Source organism: Pristiophorus japonicus, chromosome 20 (assembly GCF_044704955.1).
Source record: "Pristiophorus japonicus isolate sPriJap1 chromosome 20, sPriJap1.hap1, whole genome shotgun sequence".
NCBI classification, from domain to species: domain Eukaryota; kingdom Metazoa; phylum Chordata; class Chondrichthyes; family Pristiophoridae; genus Pristiophorus; species Pristiophorus japonicus.
In genome coordinates this window covers 94,229,970-94,249,676 of record NC_091996.1, presented here as the reverse complement: position 1 = coordinate 94,249,676, position 19,707 = coordinate 94,229,970, and the positions used below count along the sequence as shown (strand labels likewise).

The 19,707-nt window shown below is 51.3% G+C and overlaps 1 protein-coding gene across 1 annotated transcript in view; it reads right to left on the bottom strand.

Annotated features, from left to right (window-relative positions):
* polr2a (RNA polymerase II subunit A) overlaps positions 1 to 19,707 on the bottom strand; it is a 52,141-nt gene that overhangs the window by 24,253 nt on the left and 8,181 nt on the right. Inside the window, exons 2-11 of the mRNA XM_070863176.1 lie at positions 18,558 to 18,690; positions 17,229 to 17,365; positions 15,749 to 15,922; positions 14,652 to 14,933; positions 10,698 to 10,859; positions 9,075 to 9,295; positions 7,006 to 7,138; positions 5,484 to 5,608; positions 4,656 to 4,866; positions 3,318 to 3,527 (exon numbers count right to left, since the gene is read on the bottom strand). Of these exons, the coding sequence (XP_070719277.1) occupies positions 3,318 to 3,527; positions 4,656 to 4,866; positions 5,484 to 5,608; positions 7,006 to 7,138; positions 9,075 to 9,295; positions 10,698 to 10,859; positions 14,652 to 14,933; positions 15,749 to 15,922; positions 17,229 to 17,365; positions 18,558 to 18,690 (1,788 nt within the window). The remainder of the gene's footprint in view (positions 1 to 3,317; positions 3,528 to 4,655; positions 4,867 to 5,483; positions 5,609 to 7,005; positions 7,139 to 9,074; positions 9,296 to 10,697; positions 10,860 to 14,651; positions 14,934 to 15,748; positions 15,923 to 17,228; positions 17,366 to 18,557; positions 18,691 to 19,707) is intronic.

Genomic DNA, 19,707 nt, shown 5'->3' with positions numbered 1-19,707 from the left:
AGGTGCAGGAGTAGGCCATTCGGCCCTTCTAGCCTGCACCGCCATTCAATGAGTTCATGGCTGAACATTCAACTTCAGTACCCCATTCCTGCTTTCTCGCCATACCCCTTGATCCCCCTAGCAGTAAGGACCTCATCTAACTCCTTTTTGAATATATTTAGTGAATTGGCCTCAACTACTTTCTGTGGTAGAGAATTCCACAGGTTCACCACTCTCTGGGTGAAGAAGTTCCTCCGCATCTCGGTCCTAAATGGCTTACCCCTTATCCTTAGACTGTGACCCCTGGTTCTGGACTTCCCCAACATTGGGAACATTCTTCCTGCATCTAACCTGTCTAACCCCGTCAGAATTTTATATGTTTCTATGAGGTCCCCTCTCATTCTTCTGAACTCCAGTGAATACAAGCCCAGTTGATCCAGTCTTTCTTGATAGGTCAGTCCCGCCATCCCGGGAATCAGTCTGGTGAACCTTCGCTGCACTCCCTCAATAGCAAGAATGTCCTTCCTCAGGTTAGGAGACCAAAACTGTACACAATACTCCAGGTGTGGCCTCACCAATGCCCTGTACAACTGTAGCAACACCTCCCTGCCCCTGTACTCAAATCCCCTTGCTATGAAGGCCAACATGCCATTTGCTTTCTTAACCGCCTGCTGCACCTGCATGCCAACCTTCAATGACTGATGTACCATGACACCCAGGTCTCTTTGCACCTCCCCTTTTCCTAATCTGTCACCATTCAGATAATAGTCTGTCTCTCTGTTTTTACCACCAAAGTGGATAACCTCACATTTATCCACATTATACTTCATCTGCCATGCATTTGCCCACTCACCTAACCTATCCAAGTCGCTCTGCAGCCTCACAGCATCCTCCTCGCAGCTCACACTGCCACCCAACTTAGTGTCATCCGCAAATTTGGAGATACTACATTTAATCCCCTCATCTAAATCATTAATGTACAGTGTAAACAGCTGGGGCCCCAGCACAGAACCTTGCGGTACCCCACTAGTCACTGCCTGCCATTCTGAAAAGTACCCATTTACTCCTACTCTGTGCTTCCTGTCTGACAACCAGTTCTCAATCCATGTCAGTACACTACCCCCAATCCCATGTGCTCTAACTTTGCACATCAATCTCTTGTGTGGGACCTTGTCGAACGCCTTCTGAAAGTCCAAATATACCACATCAACTGGTTCTCCCTTATCCACTCTACTGGAAACATCCTCAAAAAATTCCAGAAGATTTGTCAAGCATGATTTCCCTTTCACAAATCCATGCTGACTTGGACCTATCATGTCACCTCTTTCCAAATGCACTGCTATGACATCCTTAATAATTGATTCCATCATTTTACCCACTACCGATGTCAGGCTGACCGGTCTATAATTCCCTGTTTTCTCTCTCCCTCCTTTTTTAAAAAGTGGGGTTACATTGGCTACCCTCCACTCCATAGGAACTGATCCAGAGTCAATGGAATGTTGGAAAATGACTGTCAACGCATCCACTATTTCCAAGGCCACCTCCTTAAGTACTCTGGGATGCAGTCCATCAGGCCCTGGGGATTTATCGGCCTTCAATCCCATCAATTTCCCCAACACAATTTCCCGGCTAATAAGGATTTCCCTCAGTTCCTCCTCCTTACTAGACCCCCCGACCCCTTTTATAACCGGAAGGTTGTTCGTGTCCTCCTTCGTGAATACCGAACCAAAGTACTTGTTCAATTGGTCCGCCATTTCTTTGTTCCCCGTTATGACTTCCCCTGATTCTGACTGCAGGGGACCTACATTTGTCTTTACTAACCTTTTTCTCTTTACATATCTATAGAAACTTTTGCAATCCGTCTTAATGTTCCCTGCAAGCTTCTTCTCATACTCCATTTTCCCTGCCCTAATCAAACCCTTTGTCCTCCTCTGCTGAGTTCTAAATTTCTCCCAGTCCCCAGGTTCGCTGCTATTTCTGGCCAATTTGTATGCCACTTCCTTGGCTTTAATACTATCCCTGATTTCCCTTGATAGCCACGGTTGAGCCACCTTCCCTTTTTTATTTCTATGCCAGACAGGAATGTACAATTGTTGTAGTTCATCCATGCGGTCTCTAAATGTCTGCCATTGCCCATCCAGTCAACCCCTTAAGTATCATTCGCCAATCCATCTCAGCCAATTCACGCCTCATACCTTCAAAGTTAGCCTTCTTTAAGTTCTGGACCATGGTCTCTGAATTAACTGTTTCATTCTCCATCCTAATGCAGAATTCCACCATATTATGGTCACTCTTCCCCAAGGGGCCTCGCACAACGAGATTGCTAATTAATCCTTTCTCATTACATAACACCCAGTCTAAGATGGCCTCCCCCCTAGTTGGTTCCTCGACATATTGTTGTAGGACAAAGTGCAGCTTACAGGGAACATAAAAATTAGGAGTAGGAGTCAGCCATTCGGCCCCTCTAGCCTGCTCCGTCATTCAATGCGATCACGGCTGATCTTCGACCTCAACTCCACTTTCGTGCCCAATCCCCATAACCCCCCCCGATTCCCTTAACATCCAAAAATCTATCGATCTCAGTCTTGAAGACTCAGCCTCCACAGCACTCTGGGGCAGAGAATTCCAAAGATTCACCACCCCCAAGTGAAGAAATTTCTCCTCATCTCCGTCCTAAATGGCCAACCTTTTATCCTGAGATTATAACCCCCCCTAGAGCGTAAACATAGAAAATAGGTGGAGTAGGCCATTCGGCCCTTCGAACCCACCACCATTCAATATGATCATGGCTGATCATTCACTTCAGTACCCCACCCCTGCCTTCTCTCCATACCCCTTGATCCCTTTAGCCGTAAGGGCCATATCTAACTCCCTCTTGAATATATCTAACAAACTGACCTAAACAACTTTCTGTGGTAGAGAATTTCACAGGTTCACAATTCTCTGAGTGAAGAAGTTTCTCCTCATCTCGGTCCTAAATGGCTTACCCCTTATCCTTAGACTGTGACCCCTAGTTCTGGACTTCCCCCAACATCGGGAACATTCTACCCGCATCTAACCTGTCCAGTCCTGTCAGAATTTTATAAGTTTCTATGAGAGCCCCTCTCATTCTTCTAAATTCCAGTGAGTATAAGCCAAGTTGATCCAATCACGGAGCAGTGGGGCCGATTGGCCTTTTTCCGTGCTGTCAAAAGATGCACCAGGGAGGATACCAGACCTATGCTCAGCTCTGGTGCAGCATTTAATCGGTCTACTGCCGTTGTGCGGTCTGTCGATCAGATCGTTAGCTAGGTATAGAAGCAGTGCGATGGTGGGGAGGGGGAGGAAGCCGGACTGACCTTGGTGTCCCCGGGCGAGATGTGTTTGTACGGCCCGTTGTCCTCCTCGTCGGGGTGGGTGCTGTGGGTGCGGATGCAGTTGATGTGGCCCGGGATGACCAGCGTGAAGATCTGCTTGCCGGTCCAGAGCGGCCGAGGCTTGAGGATGGAAGGCTGGGGCACCTTCCCGTCCCACGTCGACAGGTGCATCAACAGGTTCATGACTTCACCCTGGGGGCGGCGGGAGAGAGCAACAGGTTAGCGACCCCGACATACCACAATCAAACCCAACAAAACCACGACTGCTCCCCGACACAGATTGGTGGGCACGCCGCAGACTGCAGGAAGATATCGATGGACTGGTCAGGTGGGCAGAACTGTGGCAAATGGAGTTCAATCCAGATATGTGAGAGGTAATGCATTTGGGGAGGGCTAACAAGGCAAAGGGAATACACATTAACTGGTCGGACACTGGAGAAGTGTAAGGAACAAAGGGACCTGGGAGTGCAGGTCCACAGATCCCTGAAGGTAGCAGGCCAGGGAGATAAGGTGATTATAAGAAGGCATACTTGCCTTTATTAGCTGAGGCACAGAATACAAGAGCAGGGAGGTTATGCTGGAACTGTATAAAACACTGGTTAGGCCACAGCTGGAGTACTGTGTGCAGTTCTGGTCACCGCATTACAGGAAAGATGTGATTGCACAAGAGGGTAGAGAGGAGATTTACCAGGATGTTGCCGGGACTGGAGAATTTTAGCTAGGAGGAAAGACTGGATAGGCTGGGGCTGTTTTCTTTGGAACAGAGGAGGCTGAGGAGAGACCTTAATGAGGTATATAAAATTATAGGATGGATAGAAAGGACCTGGTTCTCTTGGCAGAGAGGTCAACAACCAGGCGGCATAGATTTAAAGTAAATGGTAGGAGGTTTAGAGGGGATTTGAGGAAACATGTATTTGCGCCCAGAGGGTGTTGGGGGTCTGGAACTCACTGCCTGAAAGGGTGGTAGAGGCAGAAACCCTCACCACATTTGAAAAGTACTTGGATGTGCACCTGAAGTGCTGAAACTTACATGGCTACAGACCCAGAGCTGGAAAGTGGGATTAGGCTGGATTGCTTTTTAAATCAGCCGGCGCGGACACGATGGGCTGAAATGGCCTTCCGCGCTGTAACTGTCTATGATTCCAACCGGGACTATTTTTTCTCCTCTCGGAACCAAGTTGCTGGTGGCAGTTGCAATGCTGCTATTTGCAGCCCTGACTGGGGTTAGCGAACTCAGCACAGACTGGGAGAGACAAAGCAAGAGGCGCGTTTCCAAATGAAAGTCAGAAATCCACGCTTGCCGGGGAAACAAACCCTTACCCGGTCCATGAAGACGTCTCGCTTGGTGAACTTGCGCACGGCTGTCAGTGTGTCCTGCACGATGCCCATGACGGGCCTGTTGGACTGAGGGGTGACAATCATCCTGGGCACCATGGCCAGCTCCTGGATCTCCGCCCGGGTCTCCAGTGACTGCGGCAGGTGAAGGTTCATCTCGTCGCCGTCGAAATCCGCGTTGTAAGGCGTCGTCACGCTGCGCACAAAATAAAGACAATCAACGGCCACTGTCGGGTTTAAAAAAACTGCAAGGCAGCTGTGGCTCCTCTACTGAGCGACCAAGCGAAGGCCGCAGGGTGCCCGAGGTACAGCCCACAACACACACACAGCAGCGACCCGTTTCCCAGCTGCTGCTTCGGCCCACTTGAATTTCACGGCTCTCGACAGATACGAGACTGTCCTTGGCGCAGTTGCCTCAATGCTGGATAAATCCGGAATTAGAAATCCTGGAAATTTGTTAGTGGAACTGGGGATTAATAGCAACAGGGCGTTAAAAATGTACTTGGCTCCCGTGGTGCATGCGAACGAGGAGGAACAGGAGGAGGCCCGTTCAGCCCCTTCCACCATTCAATTAGACCATGGCCAATCTTGGTCAGCCAAGGTGGCTTCGACACTCCCAACCAGTTCGAAGTTGGCTCGACTGATGAACAACTGATGGTACGGCACCCGGATCTCACCCAGGACACCCCCTCAGCCCCCGCCACCCCGCAAACACTGACAAACCTCCTAACTGCTAAGCTCTTACGGGAGGTGCGACAGAGGTGGGGTGCGAAGAGAGAGAGTAAACAGCTTGCGACGAGGACGGACACTCACCTGAGATTGAGTCGGAAGGTCGACCAGGGCAGTATGCGCACCTTGTGGCCCATCATGGACATTTTGTGCAGCGTGGGCTGTCGGTTGAAGATGACAATGTCCCCGTCGCACATGTGCCTTTCCACCTGGAACGCACGGACAGCAGGCATACTGTAAGTGGCGAGTGCGGGCAGAACACGACGGGGGCATTCAACAAGACACGATCTTTGTGTTTTTTTTGACTTCGGTGCTGCCGCGACCAATAACCTCACCCTCCCCGGCCCGGCCCATACAGCAAGCCCCCAACCTGCTGGGAATGGTCGATCACGGGCCAGGAAATGGCCAGAACAGTTATCTTTCCTGAAGCAAGTTAAGTTACCGAGTGTTTCAATACAAGGTGGCGACTTAATTCGCCCCAACTGCACTGCAGAAGTCCTGCATTTTTATAGCACCTTTCACCACCTCAGGACTTCCCAAAGCGCTTCTCAGCCAATGGGATACTTTTTTTGAAGCGTAGTCACTGTTGTAATGTGGGAAACGCGGCAGGCAATTTGAGCACCGCAAGCTCCCACACACAGCACTGTGATAATGACCCAGATCATCAGTCTCTAGTGGTGTTGGTTGAGGGATAAATACTGGCCCCAGGACACCGGGGAGAACTCCCCTGCTCCTTTCGAAATAGTGGCTGCGGCATCTTTTACATCTCATCAAAAAGACGGTACCTCCGACAGTGCGGCACTCCCTCAGTATTGCCCCTCCGACAGTGCGGCGCTCCCTCAGTACTGCCCCTCCGACAGTGCGGCGCTCCCTCAGTATTGCCCCTCCGACAGTGCGGCGCACCCTCAGTACCGCCCCTCCGACAGTGCGGCGCTCCCTCAGCACCGCCCCTCCGACACCCTCAGCACTGCCCCTCCGACACCCTCAGCACTGCCCCTCCGACACCCTCAGCACTGCCCCTCCGACACCCTCAGCACTGCCCCTCCGACACCCTCAGCACTGCCCCTCCGACAGTGCGGCGCTCCCTCAGTACTGCCCCTCCGACAGTGCGGCGCTCCCTCAGTACTGCCCCTCCGACAGTGCGGCGCTCCCTCAGTGCCGCCCCCCCGACAGCACGGAGAGCTCAGGGGGTTTGCGGGGCTGGAGGGGATTAGAGAGATAGGGGCGGGGGCGAGGGCCACGGTGGGAGGTGAACACAAGGATAAGAATTGTTTTTTAAAAAAAAAATAAAATAAAATCAGGGCGATGCTGGAATCTCAAAAAATATTTTAAAATGTTCTGGGTAAACTTATAAAGTATGCAGGGGATTGAACCAAGGCGGCCTTTCTCTTGCACACATTTTCTTTGGAAAGAAAAAGCTTGGCTAGACAGTACTGGCGCTGTAAACCAGTGTCAGACGCATGCTGCAAGAACACGTGCTCCACACTTCTCAGGTCTGGACCCAGCTCCAGACCGTCAGTGACAGTATAACAGCACTCTCTGCCTCAGAGTTTCAGTACAAACTAAGCTACAGACCCCTCTTGCATCCCAAGCACTTTGCACTGACCCTGTATCCGATTTGTAGGTGGAGGTCGCTGGGCTTGGGGTGGAAACGCAAGTCGATTCGATCGCCGTTGTCTCGGATGATGTACTTGGCGCCCGGATACTGGTTGTTGCCTCTTCTCACCAACTCCTGGAGCCTGTATAAGCACAACGGGCGCAAATGGTCAAACTCGAAGAGCTGCACAGTTACAACACACACACACGCGCGCTAAACCGCATCGAGGAATTATCGCCCCGGATCAATTTAATAGCGAGTTCGCCGTTATCGACGCAAGTTCGGAGACTGAGAGCTAACGGGATCAGGGGTTATGGAGAGAAGGTTGGGGGTGGGGGTGAAGTTGCATGATCAGCCAGGATCACATTGAATGGTGGTGCAGGCTCGAAGGGCTGAATGGCCTGCTCCTAGTTTTAATGTTTCTATGCTACTCCGCGCGAACTCGCTGGTCAGTTTACGCCGAAACGGCAACTCACACTCAACCTCCCCGTTATTTTGAAGAACTTGCTGGATTTGCACATTAAAACTCAATTCAACTCACCGCAGAATAGTTAAGAGCTCGTACTTAGCAGCGAAAGTATCCCATTAGTGATCTGACAATAGTTCATGCAATGCCAACACATCTCTCCGGCCCAGAGAGGAAACAATAGAAACATTTAATCTCTTTCCTGCAGATAGCAAATTTAAGACATTTTTTTTTTTAAAAACACAAAATTGTCTCTCTTATTCGAATCTTTCTTTCCCCCTCTTTTTTTGGTTGAGATGATGGACTGTTGGCCCCATCATTCCTTCTTCTCTCCCTCTCCCTCTGGTATCCCCAAACGATTTGAGCTGAAGGGGAAAGAGGAAAAAAAAGATACCCTGCTCCAGCAAAATCTGTGCCGCTGTTCCGTTACACCCCTCCCCTGTACTGTATGCACTGTGAGGGCGCTCACAGGTTGGTAGAGCTGTTGTATTGCGAGTGGCTTGGACAATCACGTGATGCTCACAAGACTCAATAAAACCCCGGCCAGTTGGGTTCGGGGGATCCACGATGGGGCAGGTGGTTGAGAGTCTGGTGGATGAACTGGTAATGTGTCGCGTGATTGTTAAACCTTTGCGAATAAACCAACTAGTTCTTGATAGCAATGGCCCTGAAATTCCGATTTGGCCTTCCCGCGGGCATTTGAGAAAAAGTTTGCACTTACCTTAAAAGCTGCTGCCTATGACAGGACGTCCGAGCCTGTGGCCTCCCTCGACTGCCAGTCGCAGCGCGTGCACGTAGGGACGTGCGCAGTGCTGGAGCTGGCGTCACATGGCTCTGGGCAGCCAATCAGGTAAGGTATCATAGTAATAGGAGTTCCGCAGGGTCCTAAACTCCTATTACTATGATTGTGATAGACCCAAAACATAGCCCCAAACACCCAAAATAGTAATAAAAAATAGAAAATAATTACACTACATTCATTTAAATTAAAGTTATTAATGTCTGAAAAAAATAATTTCCCGATTTTTAAAAAGTTAAAAAAAAAATAAACTTACCATTCTGGGGAGAGTTTTTAATAATGTTTTAATAACTTTATTTTTAGATGTTTGTGTGTTTTTTTTTAAAAAACACTTACGCCTGTAAAAGTAGGCTATGCGTCTGCTTTTTCAAGCGCAAGGTTTTTGGGGACATTTGTATGCGTAAATATCGGAAATTTACACTTACAAGTGTCCTCGCTCCCGATCGGTCAAGCCAGAAAGGTGACAGATCGGAAATGCCGCTTTCCAGCGCACGCGCATTGCGCGCTGGACACCGGCATTTCCGATGCCTTCCCGGATCTGTAGGAACTCCGTACGGAGCCGGAGAGGTCGGGATTTCAGGGCCAATGTGTTGCTATGAATTCTTCAGCAAAGAACCCATGAAGCAATTACATTACATCTCCCACCGCCGTGGGTTTATGCACTGAACGCCGATGGCAAGGTATTTTGCAAAGGAGCATGCACATCCGGGTCGGCCGAAACAGCTGGGGAGCTGCTGTCAATCACGGTGGGGGGGGGGGGGGGGGGGGAAAGCCCCGCCCAACTGGCCGCCGCCAAAGTCGCATCGCACTCACCTGTCGATGTTGAATGGGGTGACGATCTCGGGGAAGGTCATGTTGGCGGCGATGGAGCGCGGCACGCCCACCTGATCGATGGAGAGGTTGGGGTCAGGTGTGATGACGGTACGCGCGGAGAAGTCCACGCGCTTGCCCATCAGATTGCCGCGGACACGGCCCTCCTTCCCCTTCAGCCGCTGCTTCAGGGACTTCAGCGGCCGGCCCGACTTTTGCATCGCCTGAAAGGTTTGTGAAAAGAAAAAGCAAATCTTTAGAATCGCAGCACGGAAGGAGGCCATTGGGCCCTGTGCAGCCTCTCGGGACGAAAGAGACAATCGCTAAGCGACAGAGCCCTCTTACAACAACTCTGACAGTTTTCAGACAGCTGATGCACTTCACAGCCGACGAATTACTTTGGAAGGGCACTCCCAGTTTTTGGAATCACAGCAGCCAGTTTCTGAACAGCAAGCTCCCACAAACAGCAATGAGACAAATGTAATCTGTTTTTGGTGGAGTTGGTTGAATAGTGGCCAGGACCCCGGGGAGAACTCCCTTCTCTTCTTCGAAATAGTGGCCGTGGGATCTTTTATGTCCACTTGAGAACAGGCGGGGCCTCGGTTTAACGTCTCATCCAAAATAAGGCACTTCTGACGGTGCGGCGCTCCCTCGGTACCGCCCCTCCGGTGGTGCGGCGCTCCCTCGGTACCGCCCCTCCCTCGGTACCGCCCCTCCCTCGGTATCGCCCCTCCCTCGGTACCGCCCCTCCGACGCTCCCTCGGTACCGCCCCTCCCTCGGTACCGCCCCTCCCTCGGTACCGCCCCTCCCTCGGTACCGCCCCTCCCTCGGTCCCTCGGTACCGCCCCTCCCTCGGTACCGCCCCTCCGACGCTCCCTCGGTACCGCCCCTCCCTCGGTACCGCCCCTCCGACGCTCCCTCGGTACCGCCCCTCCCTCGGTACCGCCCCTCCGACGCTCCCTCGGTACCGCCCCTCCGACGCTCCCTCGGTACCGCCCCTCCCTCGGTACCGGCCCTTCGACACTCCCTCGCTACCGCCCCTCCCTCGCTACCGCCCCTCCCTCGCTACCGCCCCTCCCTCGCTACCGCCCCTCCGACACTCCTTCGGTACCGCCCCTCCGACACTCCCTCGGTACCGCCCCTCCCTCGGTACTGGCCCTCCGCCCCTCCAACGCTCCCTCGGTACCGCCCCTCCCTCGGTACCGCCCCTCCGACGCTCCCTCGGTACCGCCCCTCCGACGCTCCCTCGGTACCGCCCCTCCCTCGGTACCGGCCCTCCGACGCTCCCTCAGTCAGCCTGTGTTCCGTGTTGCAACACCTGGAGTGGGGCTTTAACCCACCCAATCAACTGATTCCAGAGAGAGCGCTACCACGCCAAGGCAGCGTAGAAGCTGGCTCTTGCTGGGGCACGTTTCCTTCTGTCTCCTTCTGGTACCAGAGCCTGATAGCCATCCCTCCCGGTGTAAGTCTAGAAAGAGGGACAGTCTAAGCATCCTCCCCCGGCACAACCGCTGGATACGGATCAGGAGGAAAATAAATAATAATCTGCAAACCCACCCCCCCGTGCATTCAATCCTCGGCCCTTGCCCCTGGGTGTGCCACCCCACCCAGCCCTCTCCACGTACCCTGGGGAGGCCGGGCAGCTCATTGTCCACCATGGTCGCCACGTGGAACTGAAGGAGTTTGACGTCCTCGGCGATGACGTGGGCCGCCGCCCCGTTCTGCTCGTTCCGTCGCAGCTGGTTGTTGATTTTGACGATGTCGGCCAGTTTGTGGGTCAGATCATCCTGCAAACCACACGCAGCTCACTGTTTATATTTAAAAATTAAACAGTGCCCAAGCAATCGAGTCCCTTTGAGGCTCAGGGGCTGGAAACAGCGCACGGTTTATACTGGCCCTCTGCTCAAGCTCATGTCCCCCTTTCTCTCTGCCCCTCTCTCCCCAGAAGGCTTCGGGTTTTGTTTCTTTGCTGTTACCTCTAGACTTGACTATTCCAATGCACTCCTGGCTGGCCTCCCACATTCTACCTGACATAACCTAGAGCTGATCCAAAACACGGCTGCCCTGTGTCCTAACTCGCACCGAGTCCTGCTCACCCATCACCCCGTGCCCTAACTCGCGCCGAGTGCCGCTCACCCATAGAAACATAGAAAATAGTTGCAGGAATTCCCTGCCGCAGAGAGTTGTTGAGGCCAGTTCGTTGGATGTATTCAAGAAGGAGTTCAGCCCTTCGAGCCTGCACCACCATTCAATAAGATCATGGCTGATCATTCACCTCAGTACCCCTTTCCTGCTTTCCCTCCATACCCCTTGACCGTAAGGGCCATATCTAACTCCCTCTTGAATACATCCAACGAACTGGCCTCAACAACTCTCTGCGGCAGGGAATTCCACAGGTTCACAACTCAGTGAAGATGTTTCTCCTCATCTCAGTCCGAAATGGCCTACCCCTTATCCTAAGACTGTGTCCACTGGTTCTGGACTTCCCCAACATCGGGAACATTCTTCCCACGTCTAACCTGTCCCGTCCCATCAGAATCTTGTATGTTTCTATGAGATCCCCTCTCATTCTTTTAAACTCCAATGTATAAAGGCCAAGTCGATCCAGTCTCTCCTCATATGGCAGCCCAGCCATCCCTGGAATCAGTCTGGTGAACCTTCGCTGCACTCCCTCAATAACAAGAACGTCCTTCCTCAGATTAGGAGACCAAAACTGAACACGATATTCCAGGTGAGGCCTCCCTGCTCCTATACTCAAATCCCCGAGCTATGAAGGCCAACATACCATTTGCCTTCTTTCCCACCTGCTGTACCTGTATGCCAACTTTCAAGGACTAATGCACCATGACACCAAGGTCTCGTTGCACCTCCCTTTTTCCTAATCTGCCACCATTCAGATAATATTCTGTCTTTGCATTTTTACCCCCAAAGTGGATAACCTCACATTTATCCACATTATACTGCATCTGCCATGCATTTGCACACTCACCTAACCTGTCTAAGTTACCCTGCAGCCTCTTAGCATCCCCCTCACAGTTCACACCGCCAGTTTAGTGTCATCTGCAAACTTGGAGATATTACACTCAATTCTTTCATCAAATCATTGATGTATATTGTAAAGAGCTGGGGTCCCAGCACTGAGCCCTGCGGCACTCCACCAGTCACTGCCTGCCATTCTGAAAAGGACCAGTTTATCCCGACTCTCTGCTTCCTGTCTGCCAAGCAGTTCTCTATCCACGTCAATATATTACCCCCAATACCATGTGCTTTGATTTTGCACACCAATCTCTTGTGTGGGAGCTTGTCAAAAGCCTTTTGAAAGTCCAAATACACCACATCAACTGGTTCTCCCTTGTCCACTCTATTAGTTATATACTCAAAAAATTCCAGAAGTTTTGTCAAGCATGATTTCCCTTTCACAAATCCATGCTGACTTGGACTGATCCTGTCACTGCTTTCCAAATGCGCTATTAATTGATTCCAACATTTTCCCCACTACTGATGTCAGGCTAACCGCTTTCCGCTTTCTTTCTCCCTCCCTTTTTAAAAAGTGGTGTTACATTAGCTACCCTCCAATCCATAGGAACTGATCCAGAGTCGATAGACTGTTGGAAAATGATCACCAATGCATCCACTATTTCTACAGCCACTTCCTTAAGTACTCTGGGATGCAGACTATCAGGCCCCGGGGATTTATCGGCCTTCAATCCCATCAATTTCCAGCCTAAGGATATCCTTCAGTTCCTCCTTCTCACTAGACCTTCGGTCCCCTGGTACATTCAGAAGGTTATTTATGTCTTCCTTCATGAAGACAGAACCAAAGTATTTGTTCAATTGGTTTGCCATTTCTTTGTTCCCCATTATAAAATCACCTGAATCCGACTACAAGGGACCTACATTTGTCTTCACTAATCTTTTTCTCTTCACATATCTATAGAAGCTTTTGCAGTCAGTTTTTATGTTCCTGGCAAGATTCTTCTCATACTCTATTTTCCCCCTCCTAATTAAACCCTTTGTCCTCCTCTGCTGAATTCTAAATTTCTCCCAGTCCTCAGGTCTGCTGCTTTTTCTGGCCAATTTATATGCCTTTTCCTTGGATTTAACACTATCCTTAATTTCCCTTGTTAGCCACGGTTGAGCCACCTTCCACGGTTTATTTTTACTCCAGACAGGGACGTACAATTGCTGGAGTTCATGTTTGCCATTGCCTATCTGCCATCAACCCTTTAAGTATCATTTGCCAGTCTATTCTAGTCAATTCACACCTCAAACCATCGAAGTTACTTTTCCTTAAGTTCAGGACCCTAGTTTCTGAATTAACTGTCACTCTCCATCCTAATAAAGAATTCTACCATATTATGGTCACTCTTCCCCAAGGGGTCTCGCACAACAAGATTGCTAATTAGTCCTTTCTCATTACACATCATCCCGTCTAGGATGGTCAGCTCCCTGGTTGGTTCCACGACATATTGGTCTAGAAAACGATCCCTAATACACTCCAGGAAATCCTCCTCCACCACACTGTTACCAGTTTGGTTTGCCCAATCAATATGTAGATTAAAGTCACCCATGATAACTGCTGTACCTTTATTGCATGCATCCCTAATTTCTTGTTTGATGCTGTCCCCAACCTTACTACTACTGTTTGGTGGTCTGTACACAACTCCCACTAGCGTTTTCTGCCCCTTGGTATTCCACAGCTCCACCCATACCGATTCCACATCATCCAAGCTAATGTCCTTTCTTAATATTGCATTAATTTCCTCCTTAACCAGCAATGTCACCCCACCTCTTTTCCCTTTCTGTCTATCCTTCCTAAATGCTAAATACCCCTGGATGTTGAGTTCCCAGCCTTGGTCACCCTGGAACCATGTCTCCGTGATGCTAATGACATCATACCCGTTAACTGCTATCTGCGCAGTTAATTCGTGCACCTTATTCCAAATACTCCTCACATTGAGGCACAGAGCCTTCAGGCTTGCCCCTGTGCTCGCTGCCCCGTGTCCTAACTCGCACCGAGTCCCGATCACCCATCAGCCCTTGTGCTTGCTGCACCGTGTCCCGCTCACCCATCACCCACTGTGCTCGCTGCCCCGTGTCCTAACTCGCACCGAGCCCCGCTCACCCATCACCCCCTGTGCTCACTGATCTACATTGGCTTTCGGTTAAGCAACACCTCAATTTCAAAACGTTCATCCTAGTTTACAAATCCCTCCATGGCCCTCGCCCCTCCCTATCTCTAATCTCCTCCAGCCCCACAACCACCCGAGATATCTGCGCTGCTCTAATTCTGCCCTCTTGAGCATCCTGTCATTATACCAATCGCTGGTTAGACCGCACCTCGAGTACTGGGCCCAGTTTTGGTCCCTTCACATGGTGGGTGATAAAGTGGCCTGGGAAAAAGTCCAGGGCAGAGCTATGAGCAGGAACTCTAGCTTAAAGAACCTCACAGCTACTCAGACAGGCTGGATGGACCCACTGGCCTCTCCCTACCCGCCTAGCCCCTATGCTCCCCGAGCGTTTCTCCAGCATTGCCTGCCCTGCTGCCAGATTGCCGGCATCGCGCGGTGAGTGGGTACCTGGTTCCGCGCCGATCCCTGCATGACGACAGCCGGGCGGACGGAGAGCGGGGGCACGGGCAGGACAGTGAGGATCATCCACTCGGGCTTGGAGTACTTGGGGTCCATGCCCAGGATCATGCACTCCTCGTCCGTGATGCGCTTGAAGATCTCGTACACGCGCTCCGGGTTCAGCAGGATCTTCTTCTCCTGCGAGTCCTCGTTCACGTGCTTCCACTCGGCGTACAGCTCCAGGCCCACCCTCCGAATGCGAGGCTGGTAGCGACCGCAGCCTCCGTGACCCTAGGGGCGGGAGGGGAAAAAAGCGTATCGGAGGCCATGACACCGAATCGTCTCATTAACCAGACTTGGGGCATTAAAATGATAAAGGGGTGCGATCGCGCAGGCGGTTGTCACCTGTGGGAGGGGCCAAACTTAGGGGCCATAAACACTGGGGACGGTAGCACAGTGGATCAGTAATCCAGAGACCCGAGTTCAAATCCCACCACGGCAGCTGGGGAATTTAAATTCAGTTCATTAAATAAATCTTGGAATAAAAAGCTCGTGCCAGTAATGGTGAGCATGAAACTATCGGATTGTCACAAAAACTCAGCTGGTTCACTGATGCCCTTTCGGGAAGGAAATCTGCCGCCCTTACCCGGTCTGGCCGATATGTGACTCCAGATCCACAGCAATGTGGTTGACTCTTAACTTAACCAAATGGCCCCGTTGTACAAGGCAGCTCATCACCACCTTCTCAAGGGCGATTGGGGACGGCCGATAAATGCCGGCCTTGCCAGCGACACCCACATCCGGTGAATTAATTTAAAAAAAACATTCCCTCTAAATTTTGTTTGAGTTGCACGCCCTATTCAACAATCTGCGCAACTTAAAGGGAACGCTGGCCATATATACAGTCACTAATAAATCCAACCCAGAGAGCGGCGAGAATGTGGAACTCGCTGCCACAGGGAGTGGCTGAGGATTGCAGAGTTGTCAAGCCGATTGACAGACACTACAGGCCGGGCGGGCCAAAGGGCCCCCTGCGCTTCTGGTGACATTGCCTTTAAGGAGGGCCGGGGGGGGGGGGTGATGAGGAATCGCGCGGCGCTGGTTACCTTCTCCTTGGTGAGGTCCTCCTCGCCCTCCTGTTGCTCCACGCCGAACTTGTTGTCCATCTCCTCGCCGCCCTCGCAGATATTCTTCCCTTTGCACAGGTCGTACACGTGGGTCAGGCGCTTGCGCGGCTGTCCCTTCGACTTGATCAAGATGTCTTTGATTTTGGGATTATTCTACAGGCGGAAAGGGAGGAAGAGGTGCCCTGGTAAATAATTTCACGTGTATTCACGCCTCGCCACGATTTCTTCAGCACAGGCGACGGGCCAAATTGTCTCCTGTGCAGTATCGTTCTACGGAAACACACACATTCTGCCGCTTCCAATCCCGCGCTCCCGCCTGCGGACGGAATTGTCCGACACGTACAGCGGACTAGAATGGACCCCACGTGTCCCGAGAGTGAATGCAGCACGCTGCATCCTGTCAGCCGCACCAGCTGGCCCTTGGACAAGTGCAGAGTGGTAGTCGGGACAATGCAAGCTGGCCTCCCGACTGTTGGGAGGGAGGGAGGGAGACAGACCCAAGCCAGTTGTCTTGCTCCCGGTCAGTGTCTGGCGACCCCGGCTGGCACAATACACCCATGCCCATCACAGCCGACAAGCCCATCACTCACTGCACAGGCCTGCGCGCAATGAATGGTCAGTAGGGAGAGGTGCCAGAGGATCGCCATTCACTGCACCCCCAGCGTCAGTGGGCACGGTCACGAAGGGGGTGGTGTGGAAGAAGAATCATCATAGAAATTTCACAAAAATCATAGAAATTTACAGCGAGGAAGGAGGCCATTTCAGCCCATCATGTCCGTGCCGTCCATCAGTGGAACTTGACAAATTGTTAAGAATTATGATACACCTCTTGTGGATAGACACGCCAAGCGTTAAGTATTTTAAGGCGCAGTGTCTAAATATTAGAGCCAGATCTTACAGGAGTGAAATTAGGAAACACTCCTACACACACAGGGTGGTAGAAGTTTGAAAACCTCTTCCGCAAATGGCAATTGATGCCGGGCCCATTGTTAACTTTAGGTTGGAGATCGGTAGATTGTTAACCGAAGGTATTAAGGGATACGGGCCAAAGGTGGGGAGATGCAGTTAGGTCGCAGATCAGCCGTGATCTCATTGAATGGTGAAACAGATGCGAGGGGCTGAATGGCCTCCTCCTGTTCCTATATACCTCTGTCCCCTTGAGTTTATACAGGAATGGTGATGAATCCATGCAGCTTGAGTCAAGGTCCATAAACATCCCCACCCTCCCCCACAATACTACCGGTAAACACTGTCAGAACTTATATGGAGTAAAAGATTTGCCGATCACAGATGGGATGCTGAGCAGCACAGCGACTTTTACTCCAGCGTTACTCTACCTCCTGTATGATTCTACACGGCTGCCATCAAAGAACAACTATGTGAGGGAAGGAGGGTAAAGAAACACATCTTAAAAAAAAAATGTAACAAAATGGACACTGGATGTAAAAGAGCTACTTACGGAATCCACCAGGAGCTTGGAGCAGAAGAAACAGACACAGCGCAGAACCTTCATCGTCTTCGTAAGAAAACCCACGTGAAATACGGGCTTGGCCAGCTCGATGTGTCCGAAGTGACCCGGGCATTCGGTCATGTTACCTGCAAATGGAGACAATGGATCGTCAGATACAGTAGAGCGCACACAGCACGGGGCAGTCTGTACTGACCTCGGGAAGGGGGGGGGGGGGGGGGGGGGGAGAAGAGAGGAGGGAGAGAAGAGAAATGAGAGCATTCAATGAGTTCACGGCCCCAGATCTGTATCTTAACTCCATTTACCCACCTTGGTTCCATAACCCTTAAAACGCAACAAAAAATCGATCAATCTCAGTTTTGAAATTTTCAATCGACCCCCGGCCTCAGCAGCTTTTTGGGGGAGAGAGTTCCAGATTCCCACTGCCCTTTGTGTGAAGTGCTTCCTGACATCACCCTGAACGGCCTGGCTCTCATTTTATGACACCCCCTTGTTCTGGACACCCCCCACCAGAGGGAATAGTTTCTCTCTCTCTCGACCCCGTCAACTCCTTTAAACCCCTCGATTAGATCGGCCCTTAATCTTCTACACTCGAGGGAACACAGGCCCAGTCTGTGCAAGCTGTCCTGGCAATCAGCTTCCGCTGTGAACCCTCCTTCCACCCTGTAATTACACAACAGTGCGCCTTTGCTCATGGGGAAAGGCTACAGTGTTGAGGGTGGGAGGCGCTTGTACCCAGAGATAGTCCGCAGGTTAAAGTTCCCCACTCTTGCGTCTGGGCACATTGGGCTCTCTGGGATGCAGTGAACAGAGGAACAGTTGTGGGGGGGGAAAGAGAGGAGGAGGAGGAGTTCGCGAGGGAGCTCGACCATCCTTGAAATGAACAGCTGGAAAACACGTATCGATTTCCTTACAGGCATTCGCTCTTCCCCGCCTGATATCTCAGCACACATCTCTCCTCGTAACTTAACTCTTGGCATCCAAGTAGAATTCTGGCAAACGTACGCTGCATTGTAATACTGGAACCTCTAATATCCGTGGACCACACCCCCGCCTCCAAAACTGTGGAGACAGTCAGCAAATCGGCAAGTGCCCGATTTCTGCACCTCACGATATTGGTGCAGCACAGGAGTGACGGGAAGGAAGGAACAAACAAAGGTAGCATTATGCAGCGTGGACTCTTGAGGCATGCAAATCCAATAGGGAGGGAGCAAAAATAACGTGGCGTTTGAGAAGAGGTTATTGTTGGAGGCACACTGGGACCACTGCAAGCCGAGCGTTGGGGGAGGGGGTTCTTGCTCTGCCCAGGTAACCGCTCACCTGCACATGTCTGGCACCTTCCAGTCCTTTCGATGACTCCTTGGCGGGGGTCCATCAGCCCACCCAGCTTTGGGCGACCTCCCTCGGTGGTCTCCGAGTACTTGATTCCCCCTTCGGTCACAGACATCCGTTTCTGGCAACGACAGAGAAAAACAAACACGATGAGTGACAATGGACCAAACCCAATATTGCCAACAAACGGATCCTATCCGAGAGTGGGGGCTGCGAGTGCTCAGTCGTTGAGTATATTCAAGGCAAGAGATCAATAGATTTGTGGATATTAAGGGAATCAAGAATCAAGGGATATGGGGACAGTGCAGTTGAGGTCGAAGATCAGCCATGATCTTATTGAATGGCCGACTCCTGCTCCTATTTCTTATGTCCAAGAACTCAGACCACCATTCTGGTAAAGGAGGTTTTACACCACAGGAGCAGTCATTGCAGAATGGGGGGGGGGGGGGGGGAGAACGGTGACGACGGACGGGACACATGTTCTGCGATGAGATGCCCATGAGAGGAACCCTGACCCATTGCTCCATAGACCCTGCCATACTACATCGAATGTGCGGCACAGAAAGAGGCCACTGGGCCCCACCGCTCCGTGCCTGGGTTTATGCTCCACACCAGCCCCCTCCCACCCCTCTTCATCTCACCCCATCACCATATCCTTCTATTCCTTTCTCCCTCATGTGTTTATCCAGCTCCCCCTTAAATGCATCATCGATACTATTCGCCTCAACCGCTCCCTGTGGCAGTGAGTTCCACATCCTCACCACTTTCTGGGTAAAGATTCTCCTGAATTCCCCATTGGATTTATTCACACTGACAAAGCCAGCAACGTATTAACTGGTCCTTTTGTTCATCTGCTGCGTGTGGGATCTTGCTGTGTGCAGTAAACTGCTTGCCATGTGTGCAACAGTGACTGCACTCGGAAAAGCAACCCACTGGTGATGCTGCACTCTGGGGACTTCACGAGGATGCGACCAGATGCTTATATAAACACGGATTCTATTCTCTAGATCAGAACATTTTTCAGCCAGCATAACCCGTGTTGGGATGGAGCAGAGACACCAAACACAAGGCTCTTCCTTGTAACATTGCAGAACGGAGCACATCGCAGGTTGTTTTTGGGGTGGAGGGAGAGAGAGAC